The 20679-nt window shown below is 44.0% G+C and overlaps 1 protein-coding gene across 3 annotated transcripts in view; it reads left to right on the forward strand.

The window, feature by feature from the left end:
• The window catches only part of DENND2B (DENN domain containing 2B), a 1017138-nt gene that overhangs the window by 719444 nt on the left and 277015 nt on the right, over window positions 1-20679 (forward strand). For all 3 annotated transcript variants that reach the window (XM_086955999.1, XM_086955998.1, XM_086956000.1), the window contains one exon: window positions 5919-6134. In XM_086955999.1, coding sequence (XP_086812125.1) covers window positions 5919-6134 — 216 coding nt within the window. The remainder of the gene's footprint in view (window positions 1-5918; window positions 6135-20679) is intronic.

Genomic DNA, 20679 nt, shown 5'->3' on the forward strand with positions numbered 1-20679 from the left:
ATGCTCTTTAATATCTACGTGAGACCCCTGGCCACCATCGTGGAAGACGCTGGTCTTTCCCTCTACTCATACGCAGACGATACCCAGATCCTCTTCTCCCTTTCCTCAGCCGCAGAGAATGCTCCATCTGTCCTTAAACTTGGACTCAGCCGAGTGGCTGAATGGATGCAGACGAACCTCTTGAAGCTGAATGGAGACAAGACGGAGGTGCTCATTCTGGGCAAACAGAAATATCTCTGGAGCCCTGTGCACTGGCCTCCAGAAATGGGTCCTCCACCTCTCCCAGTGACCCAGGTTCGTAACCTTGGTTTTGTCCTGGATGACTCGCTCTCGATGCGACACCAAGTGGTTAAGGTGGCCGCCACGTGTTATTCCGTCTTGGGCTGGCTTAGAAAAATATTATGGATGCTACCAGTAGGGACCAGACGCTCAGTGGTCCATGCCCTAATCACCTCCCGCCTGGATTACTGCAATGTACTGTATCTCGGAGTCACACTGGAGCTCCAGAGAAAGCTTCAACTAGTCCAGAATTCAGCTGCCCGGCTCCTCCGTAAGGTCCAATGGAGATCCCCAATCTCCCCTGTTCTTAGAGACCTTCATTGGCTCCGCATTGCCAATCATGTCAAATTCAAGGCACTCTGCTTCATGCACAAAATCAAGCAAGGGTCAGCCCCAGCTTACCCCCAGGCTCTTGTCCAACAGTACTCTCCCTCGCGGCCCCTTAGATCATCCGGTCAAGGCAATTTCAAAATTCCACGCTTCAAACTAATGAGAATGGGCGGGCGCGCCTTCTCTTGCGTCGGCCCCAGGCTTTGGAACTCCCTCCCGGCGTCATTGAAACTCGAACCATCCTTGTTGAAATTCCACAGAGAGCTTAAGACCTGGCTCTTCTCTCAATAACACCTGCGATGCGCTAACCCTTGCTTCTTTGGCGCCGGGAGACCTCTTGTGGGTAGCTGTGCGCCCTATAAATTTAAATACAAATACAAAAAAAATAAAAAATATATATATATGTTTATATATATATATATATATATATATATGTATGTAAGTATATATACACATACATAAATGCATATGCATATATATACATATGTATGTGCATATGTGTGCGCGTAGAGAGGTAGAGCGAGGTAGAGGTAGCGAGGTACAGAGTAGTAGAGAGAGAGGTAGAGAGAGTGGAGAGTGAGTAGTAGAGAGTGAGTAGAGTAGTAGAGAGTACTAGAGAGTGAGTAGTAGATAGAGTGAGTAGTAGAAAGTAGTAGAGTGAGTAGTAGAGAGTGAGTAGTAGAGAGTGAGTAGTAGAGAGTGAGTAGTAGAGAGTAGTTGTGAGTAGTAGAGAGTAGTAGTAGAGAGTGAGTAGTAGAGGAGTAGAGAGTGAGTAGTTGAGAGTGAGTAGTAGAGTACAAGAGAGTAGTAGTACAGTGTAGTAGAGAGTAAGTAGAGTGAGTAGTAGAGTGAGTAGTAGAGCGAGTAGTAGAGAGTGAGTAGTAGTGAGTAGTAGAGAGTGAGTAGTAGAGAGAGAGTAATAAAGAGTAGTAGAGTAGTAGAGAGTAGTACAGAGTAGTAGAGTAGTAGAGAGAGTAGTAGATAGAGAGTAGTGGATGTGTGATGAAGTAATGGATAGGCAATGAAGGAGTGAATGTGTGACGAAGAAGTGGATGTGTGATGAAGGTGTGGATGTGAGACGAAGAAGTGGATGTGTGATGAAGGAGGGGATTTGATGTGTGATGAAGGAGTGGATGTGATGTGTGATAAAGGAGTGGATGTGATGTGTGATAAAGGAGTGTATGTGTGATAAAGTAATGGATAGGTGATGAAGGAGTGGATCCGTGATGAAGTAATGAATATATGATGAAGGAGTGGATGTGTAATCAAGTAATATCAAGCTAGAGCAAATGAATGGAAGGGTGGCCCTGAGGAATGGATGAGTAAGTGAAGAATTGCCCAGTGATTGAAAGAATGGAGGGGTGAGTGACAAAATGGATGAGTGGACTTGAAGGATAGATAGGTAAAGTCAAGTAACAGGTGGGTAAGTTAAGCAATGTATAAGAGGGTACACTCCCTGACATACTGGAGAGTAAGGGGTGTTACGAGGTTAGCAAGTTGGTGAAGGAGCTGATGGGCTTTTGGAGCACGAAATCCACAAAGTAGCTCAGAAACACAAAATGGCTACTGCTATGCATCACACAAACTTGAAATCGGTTTCAGAGAGGCTTATTTCTTGACAGCTTAAAATTGTATGAATTAGAGTATATTTATTTAAGGCAGATGAAGTGCTAAATTAGAAGTATGAATATGTTTTTGCACATGCCTTCTGATCTTTTGATTCCTGTTGTAAAGGTTGAAGTTATGCTGGGATTCTGCAAGTTTGCTCTATATCCCACCAATTGTTTTCTAAGAACACTCTTACTCATTCCATAAGTATATACTGTTTTCAAAGTTATAAAAGTACTTTGTGAGGGCATGGCTGGGAAGCACCGATAATCCCCTGGAGGAAAGACGTGCTGAAAATGTACTGTGCCGTATCGCGAGCTGTGGCTATCTGCGACGCAGCACAGATCCAGGCCTACTGATGCTGCAGCCGCCTCCACGGCCATCCGGCGCCTGTGGCGAGGCCAAAGATATGGGGAAGAATGCCTGCATTCCCCGAAGGTGAGGCAGAGCAGCGGTGTGGCTGGTCCAATTTGGGAGAGGGCTCCGCAACTCTGACGGGCGGGTGTACGGCAGGCCCGTATCTGGATCGGACTGCCTGGCAGCAGGTGCTGTATTCCATTGGGAGCCCCCCTGCCACACACGAAGAGGTACTGAGCTTCGCTGAATGACCCAGTTGGCAGCGTGTGGGCCCTGTGGGCTGCGGCAGCAGGGTCCGAGGCTGATCACGCTGGTCACGCTGCTGTGGGCAACGGTATTGCGACCAGCGCGAGAGCCCCTACAATTTGGCGATCTTGATGCGCAAGGCTTAGCCCGGTGAACGTGAGCCTCGCTGGCCCCACGGGGTGAAGTGAGGCAATTGTAGTGAGGGTGGCTAGAGCGGCTCTCCCCTGAGTCTGCAGAGTAGTACTTCAGCAACACCCCACCCCATTGGAACCCTACATAGCTGTGGTGAGGGAGAGTAACTGCGCAGGTCTAGGCTCACCTCAGTCCCCGTTAGGGTTAGGGGCGCGGAGTCTCCCGACTCCGCTTGGCTCCTGCCCTGTCCCTCTCTGTGAGCTGGGCTCGCTCTTCTCTCTGCTGCTGCCGCCTCTCGGCTCCTGGGACACTAAGATGGCGGCGCTGCTGAGGCTGTAGGCATGGGGCCAGCAGCCACTTTCACTCAATGAGAGAGCAGGGACATGGGTAGCCATGGCGGGGGGAGAAGCGCCATTGGCCAGGTCAGAGCAATCGAGTGAACACAAGAGCCAAACACAGGAAACCTGACATGCACCCAGAGCTCAGGCAGGGGTTCTGACCCTGTGTAGTAGGTCACGGGAAGGTAGTTTGGAAAGTGCAGATCAAGATTTAACAAAGTTAGCGAACCGGGTTCGGAGACTTAACTATCAATGCACTCGGCAGCATGGCAAGTTGAGACTGGGAAACAACCCGGAGCCTACCAGTGGAAATCCATATCTGCGTGCTCTGCCGTGAATGGAGGAGTGCGAAGACAACCTGTCTCACGATGCAGCTGTGTAGGGATGTGGCATGGCTTCTGCAAGGGAAGAAGGGCGTGTTTAACTCAAGAAAGCAACGTTAGGCAAACGCGGAGCTTATCTTTATGGGACCATGTGTTTGAAACACATAGGCCCATAAACATAAGATTTATTTTGCGACGGGAGAAAGTCAAGTGAGCCAGTCCAAGTAGGACGGCTCAAAGAGAGAAAAGAATACGTCACTGGAAGCTCTTTTCCAATGTCTGTCCACGGTGACACCTGCAAATGGAAAAGAGGGGCGGGGCTTAAAGCCCGCTAGTGAAATCTGCCTAAAAACATAAGATCTCGCAAGCGAGACTGCGCATGCGCAGCCTTTGCTAGCCGAGACCTAAAAACGAGCTACAATAAACAAATCATGGCGCAGATAATGACCTCATATTACTGCTTTCACAGCCAGTAAATCTGGTAAACATTAGGAGATGTGATTCTAAAAAATACCAAGTACCAATTGCCTGGGATCCGAATCCAACATTGCCATGATAATAATTTTATCAGTTAGCACAGGTCCAGTTGTATTTCTGTGGGCAGCCACGATCGTCATAGACCTATTTTTCTATTACAATGCATCATTCACACGCAGCCTTCCATGTAGCGATATTTGGTGCTTCTGCTGCCCGCCATGATTGGGCAATGTCTGTTTTCGTGGTCACCAACCCAAGTCCGATTAACAGTTTTTAATATCTGTTTGCTTGTATTTAATCAATAATATAAAACAGGCAGGATTACTTTATCTAGTGTAACCAATGACAAGACAGACAAAATTTTGAGTAGGTAGCTGTGTAATATTTACACCCCCACAGTGAGAGCGACAAGTTCCCCATTTCTCTGTTACAGTGTAATTACATAGGGGATGACCCTCTGCCCGTTCGCCACAGCTGCTCTATAGTGTAATATAACCAAGGTAGGAACTGGATTTGCATTAGTGTAAGCCTTGAAGCTGTTGCTATTTGTCTAAGGGCCACAAGAGTAACTTGCCACTCTCCTTCCAATTCCCCCAGCTCTGCCTCCCACCTCCATCGGGGTTGCAAAAAAGTGCCGTGAGTGTGAATCTCGAGTGTTTTATATATTCAGGTTATTTAGGTGACTTTTAATGGAGCTGAGATGATTTTTGCTTTGATTGGGCTGAATTGTGGAATACCTTCCACATCCTTGAAATCTGGTGTAGGGGAATGCCTAAGCAGAAATTTGGGATCCGAGAAAGCTATCCCCTTCCAGCAAAGTGACAAATGATTTAATGTCTAAATTAATGGTTACGTTACCTAAAATTGTCATCCTCCAGTGTGTCCCATTCCCCAAAGTCTTCTAATAATGCCACTTCTGGAAGGAATGCACCCATCCACAGTGGGGTCTACTACATAATTTCTTCCCCCAACCAGCCCTCAGCTTTTTGCCTCCCCACACAATGAAGATCATTCTGGTTGCTGGGGGAGATGTCACAAGGCAATAACCCCCTTATAAGGAGTATCTTGGGTCCCTACTCTACCAATGCCCGGTATGCTGGGGCCAATTAGCCACTTGTTAATGCCTGTCTGTTAGTGAAAATGGCAGTGGCATCGCAGGCTATGACTTTAAATCAAATACCTTGAGTCTCACGTACAAGCTCTGGTTGTAGGAGTCGTGGGGGCATGAGGCGAAGAGGGAATCAAAGTATGGCCCTCTACTTGATGGTTGTCAGGTGAATAATTTCCAACTGAGTGTTAACGCCTTGTCTTTACCTCTAAAATCATCAGTCACTATCTGACTGGAAGAGACATCATTGAAAGTTCTTGCAGCAAAAACACTTAAAAATTAACCCCTTAAGTGCTGATGACGGAACCGCTCCATCATCAGCTGCGGTCGCGCTGTGCTGATGATGGAGTGGTTCCGTCATGGCCCGCCCGCCGCTCATGCGCGGCGCGAATTCCGCGCCTGCGCTGAGCCTTCTATTGAGCGGGCGGGGCCATGACGGAACCGCTCCGTCATAAGCACAGCGCAACCGACGCTGGTGACGGAGCGGTTCCGTCACCAGCACGGCCCCGCCGCGCGGCCGCCCCGCCCCCTTAGCACTGCGGCGTAATAGCCGCTGCAGTGAAGAGGTTAACATATGCTTTACACTTGCACTTCGTTTAATGAAAAGTTATTTGTTACTCTGTATCTCACCGCTTAATTCCTACGTGGATATTCTAATTTAATAGTTTGATCTCTGTGCACGCGTTTAACATTAATGCAGTGATGGTGTTACTCTTACAGCTTCCCTCTAAGCCCAGTAGCCATTCCCTGCGAGTTGGAAATGTGTCCGAGAGGAAGAACCGGCGGTTACCACGGATCTCCAAGAGGCACAGCCACGACGACATGCTGCTGCTGGCCCATCTCTCCATCCCCTCCTCGCCCTCCAGCCTCAACGAAGACAGCTTGAGCACCACCAGTGAGCTACTGTCCACGCGCAGGGCCAGGAGGATCCCTAAGGTGAGAGCACCATTGTCCCTGCTAGGCAGCTGGTGATCCAGGGGTAAAACATCTGTCTCTGTCTAACAATGTTGCTTCCAAGTCGACTTCTTCACTTTGTGAAACGTCAGATTTGCAGTTGAGACTAAAAAGATTAGCTAATGAAGGGTGCCAGGTGTGTTCCTGAAGGACAGCGTAGGGATGAGACTAGATCATTCTTATATCAGTCAGAGCAAAGGGAGAAATGGTTACTGAGCCCTGTTTGTTTTGGATGAAGTTTATACACTCTGCGCAGACTGTACTGGTTTGAGCATGGTAATTTGGGGTATGATAAAGAGCCATATTTGTAGGAATCTTTTAAAATGCGCAAGTAATGTATATTCATAACACATGGTTTCACTCTGATTTTATTGTAGTTACCCCTGAGAAGGGCAAAAATTGCCCGAAATGCATTTGGATTAAAATTCTTCTAGTTGGATTATGCAAAATCTTAAAACTCTGTGTGTCATATGAGTAAAGCCTGGCAGGCACTTGTTGAACTGTAGCGAAGAAACGAAATATGAATATTTAAAATCATGGAGGATGTTGGGATTACTGATTAAATAAATTGGATTGAAACATGGACAAAGAAGTTTGAATGTCATTGAACTGTTCACATATACATGCTATGCATCCTGGGTTGGGTGCCTGACGAGGCCCCTACTGTTGTGAGGTATATTTTTGTCTGCAGAGACAGAGCACACTCCAGGATAGCACGCACCTATCATTGCCTTGCTCATCAAAGAAACATTGAAGAAATCGATATGATGGTGGGCATTCTACCATTGAAAAATGTGTTAGATGGTATATCTGTCAAGTTTTGACAGAGTATCCCATCCACCAAACTCTAAATAAAGCCTTAATATCTTTGACCTCTGCAAGGAAGGGACTTGCAGTAGTTATCAGAGCCTTTGGGTGAGGGTCAGTGTTAAGAGGCAATGTACAGCCAGCAGAGCATCACTTATCTGTAGCCTTCTAGTTAAACAAGTCTAGAAGCCAACTGGGTCTATCTAGGACTGCTGGATTGGCTTGGGCTTAAGAGCCTCTTTGCAATCCAGAGACTGAATATTTAAAGTACCTGTTTTGAGTCTGCTTGAGACTGTGAAGGGATCATTAAAACTTCGCTTGACATTGAAAGGAGCTCTTCTCTTTCCCATAACCCTAGTTGGAATCATTTAAAGAAATACATAAATGATCTTGGCATATATGAAGCAGGACACACCAATATAGCTTATGCTAAATGTAAGTCTGCTTTTAAGAGAAATTTAGTCTCTGTGTCTTCTCAAGATTATTTTACCCCGATGAAGATACAAAAGGTGCAAGATATCTCTCCATCTTCTCATAGATTGTGCCACAACCTTTCCCGACTTGTCTGATATCAAAAAGCGTATTTTATGGTTTCTTGCATTTTCACTCACTTATGATTCTCATGTAAGTGCTGTAGATTCTGATGTTTCAAATTGTAACATATTGCACACTTGCTGGGGGCTAAAAAACAGAGTACATTAAACTACTGCGCCCTTTGTTTGGAGAACTGGCTATAAGAACTTTGGTTGAATCCATATGGAAATGTTTGGAGGGCTCGCTCACCTTTGATGTAGTATGCAGGGCTTGATACCTTTTGTAAGAAAATAATGCATCCTCTAGTAAGTAGCAACTTGGCCTGTCCTGTGTCAAACCAATTAATTTAAATGTTCGATAATATTTTAGCGGGGATTATGCCTGTGGGTGTTTTACTTTTTAATAATTCATTAAATTAAGGTTCACTGTTATAAGCGGATGGGTTGATGTCACTTTGGCTATTATAAGATAGTTTCTTTTACATATTATTTTGTGTAATGTTTTTTTTACTAAGACAAATAAATTACATGAATGTATAGGATGATCAGCCATGTACTTGGATTCTTGAGCATAGTTTCTGGTCAGAGTTGGCATACACTGCACTGAATCACAAACATTTTTGACAGGTGTTATTTCAAATCCTTGTTGGTAAGTTAAATCACTGCTTGATGCAAAGACCTTTTACATCATTTTATGTAGGCAGGTTACTGGTGGTGGCAAGAATATTTGTGCATATTTTTTGTGTGCCATTTTGTTGTGGTTGTCATGTGGTGCTTTTTGTGCGGGTGCACTTTTGTGCTGTATTATTGCAATGTGATGTTGTAGGAAAGTGGAATAGTATGTAGTATGGTTAGGTAACCTTACCATGCAATAGTATCACAATGCCTCAAAAGTGATCCTTGGATTCACAACCATAAATCCTTAACTCTGTCCTGGAAGTGCGGCAAAGAGTAGTCAAACTTTACTGGAGGAACATGTGTTAAGCATTTTACAGTACCATTATGGTTCACAAGTAATTGAGAAGACTATATAGAAATCCAACACTAATTTATAAAAATAGTGCTTAGTTCTATGTAATGTTAGACAGCAAAATGAACTTTTTTAACATACATATAACCAGAGTTATGGATTTTCAAACCAATGGAAAATAAGTGTAATAAATACAGCTGTCATTTAACATTGCTGTCAAAGGCAAAAACTACTAGTGACAATCGGTCACTTAGCGGTCGATTTGCATTCCACCCTCTCAGGTTAGAGGTGGTGTGGCTTCCAGGAGCAGGCCACAACCATCAGTTTAATTTTACTTGGCCAGTGGATCCTGGGTGCAGTGGTTGTCCTGGCTGTCAGTGGTCCTAAACGGAACCTACGGTAGAGCTACTTTTCCCATAGACGGTTCTGCCAGAAAGGGGATGCAAATTCACAAAAGCTGGGTCATTGCTGATGTCTGTTGCAGGTGTTGTGGAATGCCCTCCTAATGGAGCTTCGAGTTAAGGGGTCGGTTATCAGACTGGTGACCAACAAGCCTTGGTAGTAGCAAAAGTAACTTAAAGGAACTTCGAAGTCAGGAGGTCCAGGGAAGTGCGGTAGCGGCTTGAAACTTTGGTAAAAGCCAGGCTACAACTCCCAGAATGCACTACAACATTTACTTTGGGATGATCCCTCAGAGGGCCAGATGGCCAGCGATTCTTTGGTTCATGAGCGTCGTGTTACCTGAAAGTGCTGGGGACTGGTCCCACCAATCCAGGAGATTCTGAGGGTGCTTCTGGCTTCCACAAGGGTCCCACTCTTCAGGAATGTCGAGTTTTAGCCAAGGATGAGGGCCGTTCACTCAGTTCCAAATGTGTTGCCCCAGGGACACAATATCCCTCTTGCTTTGTGCTGGTGGGCAAAGTCCTGTTGTCGGTGACATGGTTCTCCTCATGGTCCTTCTTTAAAGCAAGTCCATCAGAACTTAGGTTCTGGTGTCGGAGGAGGGGGTCCCTTAAATCCTCGATTATTTGGAGACCGGGGTGTAGGAGCTAGTAAAAGAACCAAAAGGAATCCGTGGGTCTAATCAAGCTTCTGCAAGCTAGGGAGCGCCAATAGTTTAAGTTTTCAAATCTCTCCTAAAACACGGAGGAGTCCTTTATAGAGGACGGAATCCCATCACCCACCGAGGTGGCATGCTTCATCATCTGGGATCTCCTCTTGGTTGCAAAACCTAGTGCAACCAAGGGCTACAACCCCCTACCTAGGAGGGGGGAGCTCAGGGATGTTTTAAAGTCTTTGATTCTAGGATCTACTAGAAGCGAAGCAATATAGATGGTTTGTTGGGTGATGGTTGCAGTGTGTGCAGTTATAAAGTGAAAGGGGATTTAAAATTGTCTACCAGGAAGAAAAACACTTTTATTAAGTTCTACCCGGGTGTCAAACCTAAAAACAGTGCGTGTGCATCTTAAACGGTGGAGAAGTGTGGCTCAATGGTTAGAGCGGCAGACCCTGATGCAGAGGTCTAGCCCGGGACCAGGGTTCAATTCCCTGCCTCGGCGGGTCTTGGGCTCAAAATTCCACGGACCTGATAATTCTTGCCTCGTCCCTATTCCAATCATGGAGTCCCACTCTGCAACTCTGGGCAATAGCTTGCTTAATCTCCACAACGGCCCCCACAACGCTAAGGATGCCTGGCCTCCACCTTGGGGGTGCCCAGGAGTGGACGCCTCACAGGGAAAGCCAGGATGGGTTCCACAGCGGTATTCGTACAAGCGCCTTGAGACCCTTGCGGGTGAGTAGTGTGCTATACAAGTATCAATTTACAAACAGAAGACTGCATTAGTCCGAAATAAGGTCTACATGTTTCAGCTGTGTCGACCAGAATATGATCTCGGCCTTTCTCAGAACCAAGATGATCAATCGCTACTTCAAAAATGAATGTGAGAATTAAATAAATGCTTTTACAAGTCCATCAGTTGCACTCTTATTATCTTGATTTATATCACTGTTTTGAAACTTTTTTTTAAAGCTGTGCGACTCCCTCCTGAAGTGTTTTGTCTGGAACCACTGCCAGCATATATTCGAAAATAGGTGCGAGCAGAGGTTCTACTCTCTGTTGGAGGTGTGCACATTTACACTTGGACCTAAATAGGTCCTGTTCACTGGGTCTCTAGGGAAAGAACAAACATTTCAGAACTGTTTTATGTAAGTCGGATCCAGCATAATCCAACAGGGGTGAGATTACTGTGTGGTCAAATTAGAAAGTGACTGGCAATTACGTCTTTTTTAAAAAATGCTAATGTCATATAAGTGTCAATGTTTTTCGCTGTAGTTGTCAATCATGAAATAATCATTATGACTATTCTCGAACATAGCTTTGGGCTCAAAAATGTTTGTTTGTTCTTTCCCTAGAGACCCCTGAGGAAGGGTCAGGTGGGACCCGAAATGCATTGGGTTTTGTCGAAATGCTTTAAGCAATGAATCTCGCAACTATTTGAAGTATATATTGAATGAAGAGAAATATGGAATAAATATTTCATTGGAAGATTTAGAAAAAAAAAATTTTCGTTGAATACTTTATTGAACTTTAATGAACCAGTGAATAGGACCTATTTAGGTCCAAGTGTAAATGTGCACACCTCCAACAGAGAGTAGAATCTCTGCTCTCACCTATTTTCGAATTAAATAAATGCAACATATCATTCACCAATTAATGTAGTTGGATAATGTAGTCGGTACCCCGGGCTGGACAAGAGCGGGAACTGGAGGTACCGAAGGACAGAGCGGTGCCTCATGTCCTGAGCTGTGTCGAGGTGAGGTGAGGAGTGCACCCATCAAATTACGGGTTTAGCCCAAATTCCTAAGACCTTTCATATAAGCACGAAGACACAGGATAATGTAGGTAGTATCAAATCCAACCACATTAATTGAAGAATGGTATGTTACATTTATTTAATTAATACAGAATGTGCTGCACTGTTCCTGGAAAGGGACCAGGAGTGCCTTTCCAGGTGCAGTGCAGCACATTTTGTATTCATTTTAACTTTAGGGCACGCTGTAGCTGGACCTTCTACTTACCTTTAAGTAGTAATAGCCCTCTTCTCCTCTCTTTGAATCCATAGCATTTATTTAATTCTCACATTCATTTTTGCAGTAGCGATTGATCATCTAGGTCCTAAGGAAGGCCGAGATCATATTCTGATCGACATGGCTGAAACATGTAGACCTTATTTCGGACTAATGCAGTTATTTGTTTGAGCTGCACATGCACTGTTTTTAGGTTTGACACCAGGGTATATCTTTTTAAAGGTATTTTTCTTCCTGGTAGCCAATTTTAAATCGCCTTTCACTTTATCACTGCACTCACTGCAACCATCACCCTACAAACCATCTATATTGCTCCTCTTCTAGTGGACTTAGTAAATCCTAGAATCGACTACTTTAAAACATCCCTAAGCTCCCCCTCCTAGGGAGGGGGTTGTAGCCCTTGGTTGCACTAGGTTTTTGCAACCAAGAGGAGATCCCAGATGATGAATCATGCCACCTCGGTGGGTGATGGGATTCCGTCCTCTATAAAGGACTCCTCTGAGTTTTAGGACAGATTTGAAAACTGAAACTATTTGCACTCCCTATCTTGCTTAAGCTTCATTAGACCGACGGATTCCTATTAGTTCTTTTTCTATAGTGTGTTCGGGGATTGAATCCGTGAAGGTCTGTAAACTTTCCCTTGGACCCTCTGTGTGAAATTTTGTTGTGAGTGTAGGAGCTAGCAGCCAATGGACCACTAGTCCTTACAGCTAATGCGCCCCTGAGGTAACCACATCCGGTGGAATAAGTCACCTTTTTTACCCAGAGCCCACTATTTCTGCCCTCCTAAAGATGACAAAATCAACTTTAGGTGTACAAAGCAGGCTGCTCATCCTGGAGGTGTGGCCAACCTTCTTGGAGGTGTACACCTCCTTCATACCTAACTTCCTATCATGCCTGGGTTCAAGCAAGCCTGGGGCAAGGAGAGGGCTATGTCTTCCTCAGGGGAACAGCCTAGATGCATATCAGAGTCAGTGCAGCCTTTAAAGCTCACTGTGCTGTGTCACTTCACGAGCCCATTTGGGAGGAGGGAGGTGTGACCTCCTTCCTGCCTAATCCTTCGCTCTGAGTCCTGGGAATGTTCACACTGCCTGGCAGGTGGTCAGAGGCATTTTGGCTGCAGCTGGACCTGGAACACCCAAGCCTGAAAAGCCAAAGCACGTCAGCTAGGGTAGCCAGGTGGGCAAACGCTAGGTAGCCACCTTGGTTGATTCCAGCCTTCCCTTGATACCAGATTCATGGCAGGGGAGAGAAAACAGGTTGTTTGACACCAATGTCAACATATTTAGGTGGTACCATAATGGAGCTAGCAACCAGGTGTGCCCGGGTGCAGGTCCCATGTTGTCCTATGGACCGCCTAGCACTTATAGTGTACTTTAATGGTAAAGCCACTATAGAGACATAAACGCTCACACGTAGATGTCTACACTCTTAATATACTACACTCTGCTTCCTGGGCACAAGAGATCTTCTCTAGGGTGACTGACATACACTTAGAAGCAGTGCTGTGACCCTGACAGAAATGGTGAAGACAAAGTTGAAATGGAGCAGTGTACACTGTTCCTGCAGTCTGCAATGGCAGGCCTGCTGTCTTCTGTTTACCAGGGTCACTCAGGGTTGCACAACCAGTGCTGCAGGCCCTGAGTACCCCTTTACCACCCATGTCCTGGGTATCACAGTACCACTTACCAGGGACTCACAAGAAAGGTATTGCCTCGGTCAATTGGGAATGCTGATTACGCATGTCACTTTTAAGGAGAGAGCACTGGCACTTGACCTGGTTCGCAGGCTTCAGTGCACTGTCAGAATCGAAAACCGGCATCTTGTAGTCCCAATGGGGTAATAAAGTGCTGGGGGGGGGGGGGGGGGGGGGGGGGGTCTGCAAAAAGCCCTGTTTTCTTACAGATTTGTTGTACTGTGGTTGTTGTGTTGCAATCGTGTTTTGTTGTGCTTTGTCCTGTTTGAATTGTGTCGTTATGTTTCTTTGTGTATGTTTTTGTGTTATGTTATGTTGTTTACTTAAGACATGTAAACAAACCGTGCTACATTCCCAGCCAAATGCAGAACATACCTTGAAGGTTCCAGTGGCAAGCAATCTCTCAGACCCACTGACGGATCCCTATAGGGGTCCTATATTCATGTCCTTAACTTTACTGGTAAAACACGGGTCGATTTCAGAACAATGAATTAAAAAAAGATAAGGTAGTAGATGTCAGCGATTTAGTTCCTGTTTATATTTCCTGTTTTATTTAACCTTCTATTCCCTTTGACTGGTAGCTATTTCCAGGATGTTGTCTTTTTGTATTTTGTTTACGAAGCATATTACTCTTGTATAGTTCGTATTTTGAACTGAGTCGATATTCATGAGGGGCCACGATTGAGAGGTCTGGAGTTGAAGCCAGTGCGAATTTCACACACTGTCTGTCAGTGGGTCTAAAAGCTATTCAGAATACACCATCCTCCAATCCTTGACCTCTCTGCAGAGCCCACAGACCAATGGTCATGTGTGCCAATTACAATTGTGATTCTGTGTAAATGTATGTGAAGGAGGTACACAGTTGTCAAAAAGCTGACAAGGTGACAGTAAAAGAAAATTCAGACTTTACAGGTGAGTGGGTACATTGTATGTGTTGGGAATAGTGAAGTGAAGGAGGTGCACGGAATTGCATTCAGGAGAAAGTGAGAGGCAAGAGATGAGGGTGTAAGACAATTCAGAAGGGGAGATGCAGAGTGAAAAAGGGTGTGGTGTACGTGTCTACAATAAAGTGAACGTAACAGGAGTGATTGACATACTCTGAAGACTGCTACTTCTACCACAGCCCTCATTAATGTTTAATTCGCAGTCTCACAATTTCAGATTTGAAATGTTTTCAGTATTATTTACAACAGAATCATAATTGTTGTTACTCGTTTATTCTAAACACTTAACAACTGATATAGCCAATGGTCCTGGCTGATTTTAAGTGCATGTCAATTGTTAAGTTATATATCAGTAAGCAATAACAAAAAGCACAGAGAGGAACCAAAATATACTGGCAGGGTGGCAGACTATTGAATCACAAAAATGGACTTTACATGTTTAAGACACTGTTACAAGGGCCACGACCCTTTCAGAGACCCCCAATTTTTTCCTCCCACTTAAAGCCCTGCTTTCAGTGCTCTCTTTGTGGTGTATGGCTGACATGTGTAGAATCAGTGTCCATAAACTTACAAAGTTGAATTCCTGTCTCAATTAAGTAGCTGTACACCTATAGACACACTATTTAGAGGAGATGTTGGCATATACATCCACTCTAGAGAAATGTGTACAACCTGATAGTTACATCATTGTGTCTCTGCAGTTCTTCCTGCCCTCTCATCTTTCTGAGTCTGATAAAATGAGTAACATTAAGTTGGACAGTAAACACTTCATCTATGAAAATGTATTTCATAGACTGCTAAATACTTGTATCTGTAAATATTTATTAGACCATAATACTGGGTATGTGAGTTTTTCACCAAACTACATTAAAGAGCGGACTTAAAAGAAATCCTAAAATTGTGTAGAAGTAGCAATAGAGACATGATGGGGGTGAAATTATAATTGATAGTCGGAAGAATGGGCCTGAATCCAGCAGGCAGGTGAAGCCATTTTCACCAAAACCAACAGAAAATTTTGCACAAAGCCAGAGTTGTAGGTTTTGAGGGATAGGGCTGCAGACACTGTTGGTCGCAGTGTTGAATACATCTAGTGGCAAGCCTAGGTTTTTAAAATGAGTGTGAGTGGTAACAGTACCATGAAAATCTAAGGCTTACATTTTGTAGTATGTTTAATCTGGGCATGGTTAGCCCTCCTAGGGAGATACCAATTTTTCACTGTTGTGATATTAACCTTTTCGATGCGTCGGACGGTCTCCGGCCGTCCGACATCACGGTGGGCGTTTGCGTTGGAAGGCCAGGGGCCGTCCGAACTGTGCACGCGTCATTTTTTTCCGCACCGCGGCGGAATGTCCGCTGCGGCGAATGGGTTAACTCCCTGTTCTGAATTCTGCTCTTAAAGTTTGCAGATTTATGGGAATTACCACATATGTTCCCTGTTCTGAGCTGCAAAACATAGATTGTAGTATATTTTCTTCGCGAACATTTCTCCAAATTTTAGTGGGGTGTAGGGAGGGTGAAGAGGTAAGCACAACTTTCCACACAAGTTGCACCACATGCACTTGTCGCAGACGTATATTTCCCACCGCAGGAGAATGGGGGCTTCAGTGTGATGGAAGTCTGTGTACATAGAAGGAGCACAGTCCAGGGTGTATCTGTTGTTATTTTGGACGACTCTGTCTTACTACAGGTTAGGACTGCTGCCTGGACGTTTTTCCACACTACCACCAGTATTTAGATGATCCTGCCAGTACAAAAATAAAAAAAATCTTCTAACGCCAGTATTTGTTTTTAGCCCTTATCTGTATATACTTCAAACAGCAAATCTAAACAGAAAGCAATTTTAATTGTGTTCTAGAGCTGCGTTAATGAACCATGGCTAATAGTTAAAGTAAACAAAGGCAGAAAAGTTATGTTACACAGGAATACATACGATTTTGTTTAAAGTCCTTTTTATTAGTAGAAAGTCGGATGCTTTGCAAACTCTTATAACATCAAACATCCGGTATTGTTCTCTCATAAAAATGGCAACCGTGACCCAGGTTAGTACAGTTGTGGACGAGCAGTGGTGTAGCAAGCCCACGCTGCCCCTGCAGTGCAGGTGCAAGGGCCCCTTCAAGCACTGTGCACGGACGGCAGGCCCCTGGCCTGAGTGCTCCTGACTGTGTCCAGTGTGTGAGGGGCCCCCTTCCATGTACTTTGAGGAAGGGGGCGCAAGTTTCCCACTGTCGCCGAGCTATAAAGCTGTTTAGAAGGAAGCAACCTGCGCTTTGCCATTGTCTCCCTTGGCCTGGTCGCAGTGATAAGCCCTTTTACTCTAGCACCGTATAAAGAGATGATCTATTTTTAAAGTCAAAGTTTGTGCATGTAACGAGCCTCGTTTTGCTTCTTTGTTTTAAAATAATTCCTTCCTTTCACAGCGTAACATGGCGGCTGTGTATTTTTAGCCTGTGAACAAGACTGGGTCGTTTGTTTGCGTTGTCCACTGTGGTGGTCTCTTTCCAGTTCCTTCCATTTGTCGCTAACATATAACTGTAAAAGGGCAAATTAATGCTTTTTACATGCATGCGGGTATCTCCTGTGAGGGACTCAGATTAAATTAGCTGGTCGGTCACTTAATTCACTGTTTCATGGCGGTACCTGTTGTCGAGAAATAGCAGTACATGTATGGGAGTTAGAGAAACTTTGTACAGTAGGCGTTTAAGGGAATTTTTGGATCTGGGTTGCAGCATCCTTCTGGGAGAACGTGTTAAACAAATGCGTATGCAATCTATGAAAATTGCACTAGGTTAACCTCTTTCACAATTCTAGGGGGTTCTTGAGCCTGCTTGGAAGACAGCTCGAGGTTACAAAACGTACAACTTGCCTTCGTAGGAGCCTTCCTCCATGACTGCTTAATTTGTGTTTTAAAAAAACGCAGGTTCCCAAAGTATTTGTTAGGAGCCCAATGCTAGCATAGTCAAAGGCTTGAGTTGCTGAATACAAAGGTCCCATGTCATCCCCCCGCATAATTCTTTCTTCCAGCAGTCTACAATCTTTGCCCCTTTATCGAAGTTAGTACAATTATAAACGTGCTATAAGACAATCTAGAATGACATACTATTTGGATAAGATATAGAATGCCCTGCACCAAACCCCCCAAAAGGACTGTTTAAGATTGTTAATTCCCTTACGAAAGTGCCATTTTTGATCTACTATCCCTCCGTCATCAAAAGACAGTTTTAATATGTTTGCTAAATTATTTTTAGAACAAAGGCAACAAAATCCTTAACCTACTTCCTAAAACTGTTACTTCAAACATACCTCCCCAGATAAGGCCAGCTGACTGTGTAGAAACCATGGCGTCAGTTTTAAAATCGATTAAGTCTGGCTCCCCTCTCGATCCAGGTCCCCCCGACATGCTACTAAAAGGCACAGCATCCTTCTGCCTTTACTAATAGAGGTCCTTAATCACTCCCTGGCAAGTGGTACTATCCCCGTAGCCTGGAAACAGGCAATAGTAAAACCACTATTAAAAAGTCCGACAGCCAACCCACTATTCGTGGAAAATTACAGACCCATTTCATTTCTTCCGATAACGAGTAAAATAGCGAAAAAACACATTTAAGAAACATCTATCCGACTTTCTGGAAGCTCATGATTTTGTCCACCCTACGCAAACAGGCTTCAGGCAGGGCAGCAGCACAGAGACCGATTTGTTAGCATTCCATCCTGAATCAAGGTGGCTCAGCTGCTTTGATTATGTTAGATCTGAGCGCATCATTTGATACTGTTTCTCATTCCACCCTCATCCAGAGAATAAAGGAAGTTGGAATTTGTGGGCGTTCAATAAAATGGCTGGAAGCTCTCCTGTGTAATAGAAGCTTCCAGATCTGCAAGGAAGTTTTTTCTTCTTCTATTCATTCTCTGACGTGTGGGGTTTATCAGGGGTCCTTTTTGAACCCCACACTTTTTGATTTTTATGTGTCCCCTTAACTGAGATTGTTCACACTCACGGCCTATATATTGTGTCATATGTTGGCATGCAAATCATCATAGCCCTTAACCCTTGATGCGGTTCACACATCTGCCCAACTTAATCAGCGTTTAAAAGAAGTCACTTAGTGGATGTCTGCTAGCCGTCTGAAACTGAATGGGGATAAGACAGATGTTCTGGTGGTTGGAAATAACCCTGCAAGTTGGACTGATCTCTCCTGGCCCGAGTATCTAGGAGATTCTCTGAAGCCAATATAAGCAGTGAAAAGTCTTGGCTTCTGGGTGGGCAACAAACTTACCATGGAAACGCAAGTCTGGGTATTGGCAGGGTCCTGATTCTTTATTCTTAGAACTCTTATGAAGGTACTGCACTGGTTACCCCTACTTCTGCTAAAACTGTAGTTGTGCAGAGCTTGATCTGCTCTAGGCTAGACTATGGTAACTCCCTCTTTATAAGGAGTCCAAAGTATGTCATCAGAAGACTTTAAGTTGTCTAGAATGCTGAAGCCAGGATTCTACACAAAATTCCTAAACATCAATTGGCTTGCCCAGCCTCACCATCCTTGCCCTGGCTGTCCATTCAGAAAGGGATTAATTTAAGGCCCTCTATATTGCCCAGCGCATCATACAGAGAAGAGGCCCGCCAATCATCCAGAAACTTATCTCACTTTTCGTCCCAGGAGGCCTTTGTGGTCATGGATACAAGGACTGCTTATGGTACCTAAAATCAACAGAGCGAGATATGGTGGCCGATCGTTTGCGTACCTAGTTCTGAAATTGGGGAACAAGCTCCCTACGAATCTAAGATTTCAACTGTTGTAAGCCAGGTTCAGGGAACCTCTTAAAAATCCAACTTTTTTAATGCCGCACTGATCTAAAATTCACTTTTGTACTTCGGCTGGTGTTTGTTGTTCAGGGCTGGAACGCCCAGTTGAGTAGACATGCTTTTCACAAAAAAACATCGGAATAGGAACACATATAATCTCTCTTGTATGTTCTTTTTCATCCTGGCTCTCTCCTTTTTTTACTCTTTTCCTATCTGGCTTTTCTTTCTTCTTTCTCATGTGTCTGCCTTTCTCTCTATTGCTAAGGTCAAAGCCTAATGGCAAAAACAAAGTTGGGGTCCCCAAACATGAGTACCTGCAACCACTGGTGCGAACTAATAAAGCCCCTGCCTTTGTCTTCCGTACCCTTTTCCTAACAGTTATGAAAAGATCTACAACTTGCGCACCAATGCATTCCTAAGCTAAAGTGGACACGTCTTCACCTTCACAACTAGTGCTGGGATTTGTGGTCCTGCTTGAATCCCTCCCCAGGGAATATTTTTTTTTTTAACTCTTCTTTCTTTCTGTTAACAAAGCTTTAAACTTTTCTCATGTGCACAGATGCAGCCCCCAAGGTTATGTTATAGTCACTGCCTTTGAAAATGTAACATTTCGATGAGTTCTCAATGAAAGTATGCACTTGTTCTGCAATCAACAATCTGCTACATAATTTGCAAATTGTAACAAAAAATGTTTCTAACTCACAAGGTGCAATATGTATTTAAATTGTTGCACACAAACGTGACTCTAGCCCTTATACTTTCAGATGGGAGAGTGATGAGCTTTGAGCTGCTGATTGCTGTAATTAGTCATTTAAGTGTGTTGCATGTGTGACTAAACCATGTCAACCTTCTCAATTGATATACAGAGTGAGGGCTCTGCTCTGCAGCAGGAATCATAAACCTTAAAATGCGTAAATGTATTCAAACATGAAAAATAGAATCAGTGTTACGGTGTCAGAAACATATTTTGTTTCTCTGTTCTCACAGATATTTATTTACTTCTGAAATGTTTTCTCAAAGTGGCAGTTAATCATGAAGGCAAACGTGTTGCATCTCTTTTCAAGGTCCAGTATCTTGTATTCCAAAGTCCTAGAGAGACACAAATATAACCATTACGTAGGTACTGTATTTTGAGACACATATAATATAATGTTGCACTGTACCCCGTTATATATAAGGGTGTAAAATATCTAAATAATGCAACAGATTGTGTTGCATATTTTGCCTTTAATCACATATTTTGTTATTCCATGATTCATTATTTGCATTTTCTGGCCCCAAATTCACAGAGCCCTGCCATTTAATTTCAGCAGACCTGATTACAAATGGTAAGAACATGGATTATTAGCGAGGTTTTGAGTTCTACCCAAGTAATAAGAACCACGATTATTTAAGGTCTAACACACAGCTTATTAATGTAAACCTGGGTTCAACCTTACACAGAGCAGACAGGCCACATTTAGGAAAATGTATCAAGTATTTAACAACACTGAAATAGTCAAAAAATCAAATCACAACATAATAAAAATCGCACAAACAATTTCTAGAAAAAAAAGAAATATTTTATGACTTACATCAAATAACAAGAACCGGGTACTTGAATGTTTAAAATTTTAAGCCCCAAACAAAATACCTCTTCATGGTTGACCAGGACTTGGGCACAATTTCAGGCCAGCCGCAATGAAGCGCAGG

The sequence above is a fragment of the Lissotriton vulgaris genome, chromosome 2_1, assembly GCF_964263255.1.
Source record: "Lissotriton vulgaris chromosome 2_1, aLisVul1.2, whole genome shotgun sequence".
NCBI lineage: Eukaryota > Metazoa > Chordata > Amphibia > Caudata > Salamandridae > Lissotriton > Lissotriton vulgaris.